Source organism: Hyaena hyaena, unplaced genomic scaffold, assembly GCF_003009895.1.
Source record: "Hyaena hyaena isolate Hyena2069 unplaced genomic scaffold, ASM300989v1 scaffold_270, whole genome shotgun sequence".
NCBI classification, from domain to species: Eukaryota; Metazoa; Chordata; class Mammalia; order Carnivora; family Hyaenidae; genus Hyaena; species Hyaena hyaena.
Window position 1 is genome coordinate 611,465 of NW_024080901.1, and position 3,006 is coordinate 614,470.

Below are 3,006 nucleotides of genomic sequence, written 5' to 3' on the forward strand. Positions count from 1 at the left end.
CTGTGATACAGGGCACTCAGTATAATTGCCCACAGTCAGCAACCATGGATTTTGGAGCACAAATTGCCCACAGAGGTTCTGAATTGTCTTGGAAATAAGATAACAGCATTGTTCCAATTCATTCAGAACCATCTTTGAGGTTGGTCTTGCAGATCACCTGCAGAGTTAATTTGGCCAGTAGCTCTCCTAAATTTCCTGTGTAAAAAAAAAAAAAGCCAAAAGACAGGGGTATCTATATCTGCCTAAGAAGTCACTGCAATTTCCATTTCTATCCACATGATCATCTTTGCTTTTATGTTGGGGTTCTGTGACAGGTAGCCTCTGAGAAATGACAGGCTGAGCGGAGGCTCAGGGAGAACTTTCAGCTGCAAGGCCAGAGATGGGGAGGCAGAAGAGGATCCTCCTCACTCTCTGGCCAGTGAGGTACCAGGAATCTTAATAATATGGAATTTTAAAATTTTTAAACATTTTTATTTATTTTTGTGAGATAGAGACTGAGTATGAGCAAGGGAGGGGCAGAGAGAGAGGCAGACACAATCTGAAGCAGGCTCCAGGTTCTGAGCTGTCAGCACAGAGCCTGACATGGGGTTCGAACCCACAAACCATGAGATCATGACCTGAGCTGAAGTCAGACGCATAACCAACTGAGCCACCCAAGCATCGCAATAATATGGATTTTTAAAGTCAGCGTGGAACACACCTAGTGCTTCGCAGACTGTAACAACTCCAACTGCCCAAGAGGGTGAAACAGAGCACACAGTCCTGGCCATATTAGGACAGAGCAATCCATCATCCCATTGCCCAGGCCCTGGTGAGAGCACAAAAGAATTTGTAACATGCCAACCACTGCCACAGTACAGACAGAGGCAAGATGGTGAAAGACCCAGAACCTTGGCATAGACTTAGTGGTGATGACCACATGGATGACAATGGTGGCAGCCATAAGATTAGAAATGTAGTGGAAGCAGCATTAGCTGTAGTAATGAGCACAAGGGAAATATCAACAGCAGCACCCAGGCCCCAAGCAGCAGAGGTGCAGGCAAACAAAGGAGACACATCACTTCCATAGAATGTGGGTGTATCCTTTCATGATCCATTTTGGGAACAGAAAGTACTAATGGAGAACTAGGCTTCCAGTAATCTGGGGAGGCTTGAGCTGCTTTTGTGACTCTACTGAACCTTGGTGCAGGAAAAACACTTCTTATAGTATACCTGTAAAGGTTAAAACAAGAATATCAGTCTCCAGTGGCAGCAAGGCGTTCTAGGATGGGTTCATAGGAACGAAAACCTCCAATATATATTCCTTGAGCCAAGTAGGCTAACCCTATTTATGCCCTTTATACTTGCACTTCTCATTCCCCATTCATTAGTACTATTAATGGAAGCATGATTTTGTTGTTACAGAACCAACCACCTTGTCCTTCCAAGAGGATTCAATCTTTGAACTGATAGCTCATGTGAATTCCCAGTCTCTGTTCCTGAATCCCTTCTCTTCTCAGCAGTCACCCCAGATGCTTACCCAGCTTGTGCCTTGGATGTTCCTCCTTGCCCCTCTCCTGCCCCCAACATAAGATCCAAATGCTGCCACTGATCCACCCACTGGACAGCATCTGGAGTACACAGCTGATTGTCACTCTAGTCTCCCCAGAATTTATTCCTCAGTTGGATGGATGTCTTCTTTCAATCAAACAGCTTCAATAGCTACTCCATATCTACAGTAATTTCCTCTACTGTTAAGTTCCTAGCAGTTCCTAAAGCACACTAGTGTAAAGCCCTTCCACGAAGATTTATTTTGCCTTATCATGTGAAATGTAGAACTTGCTCCTGGAATTTCAAAGGTGTAGTCAACTTGACCTCTGCCTTCTAAGACTTTATGATCTTTCACAACTACCCATGGAATTTAAACTTTTCATATCACAGGGTGGTTCAGTATCTCAAAGTTATGAGCAATATATTAAATATATTTAATGAATGCATTGGTTTGGAGCCTCTAACCATAAGAAGATAAATTCTACTGATAAAGGTAGACTAGTCAAATATATTAAGGAGAAGTAGAGACAACTTCATGGGTGTGTGGCCTTGCAGTTACAGAGCCTTATAATAAGTTTAACGCCCTATCATTCTTTTCAAATTATTAATAATTTTTGAACAAAGGGCTATGCATTTTTATTTTGCACTGGGCCCCACAAGTAAAGTAGCTGGTACTTCCTGAATGGATCATGATCACCACTCCTACTCCACATAGTCAGTGGAGTCCCAATTCAGCAGAATTGGCAGGAAGCTTCCAAATAGAACTCAAATAAAATCATATAGTTGATTCAAGCAATCAACATCAACCACTGAATTATCCTAAGAGATTAAAAATAAAGAGAAAAACCAACCATCCAATCGGTCTCCCATAGAGGGCAAAATTTCACTCTACAATAAATCCTTTACTCCGTTCTTACTTTATGCTTTTAATCTCTTAGATAAGGAAACTCTCAGAGTTTCCACAAAAGGTCTAGAGTAATCAGGAGGAATGTCAAGGAAGAGTTAGACTTGACATCGTCTTTGTATACAGGGGTGAATATGGAATTTATATGGAGACGATGTGTATAAGGAGAATGAAGAAGGCTTTTCCAAGAAGGAGAGACAGAGATGGTGTAGGATGCACTAAGATATCAAGCATAGTGCAGGGTGTAAATGGCACAGCAGCACGAATGTGCTTGCACAGGGACTGAACAAAAGAGGCAGATTCAGGACTTCAATAGCTGGGTAACAGAAAACCTAGCCAAAATCTTGAGGAAGAGAATAAAGTAATAAGGGGGATTTTTTCGGGCACCCTCCTACACTGTTGGTGGGAATGTAAACTGGTACAGCCCCTCTGGAAAACAGTGTGGAGGTTCCTCAGGAAACTAACAATAGAACTCCCCTATGACCCAGCAATAGCACTGCTAGGAATTTACCCAAGGGATACAGAAATGCTGAGGCATAGGAGCACATGTACCCCAATGTTCATAGCAGCAC

General features: G+C 42.5%; 1 protein-coding gene across 1 annotated transcript in view; it reads left to right on the forward strand.

Moving 5' to 3' along the window:
- The first annotated feature begins 871 nt into the window (after nt 1–871).
- IMPG1 (interphotoreceptor matrix proteoglycan 1) overlaps nt 872–3,006 on the forward strand; it is a 170,071-nt gene continuing 167,936 nt past the window's right edge. Inside the window, exon 1 of the mRNA XM_039245788.1 lies at nt 872–1,039. Within this exon, the coding sequence (XP_039101719.1) occupies nt 872–1,039 (168 nt within the window). The remainder of the gene's footprint in view (nt 1,040–3,006) is intronic.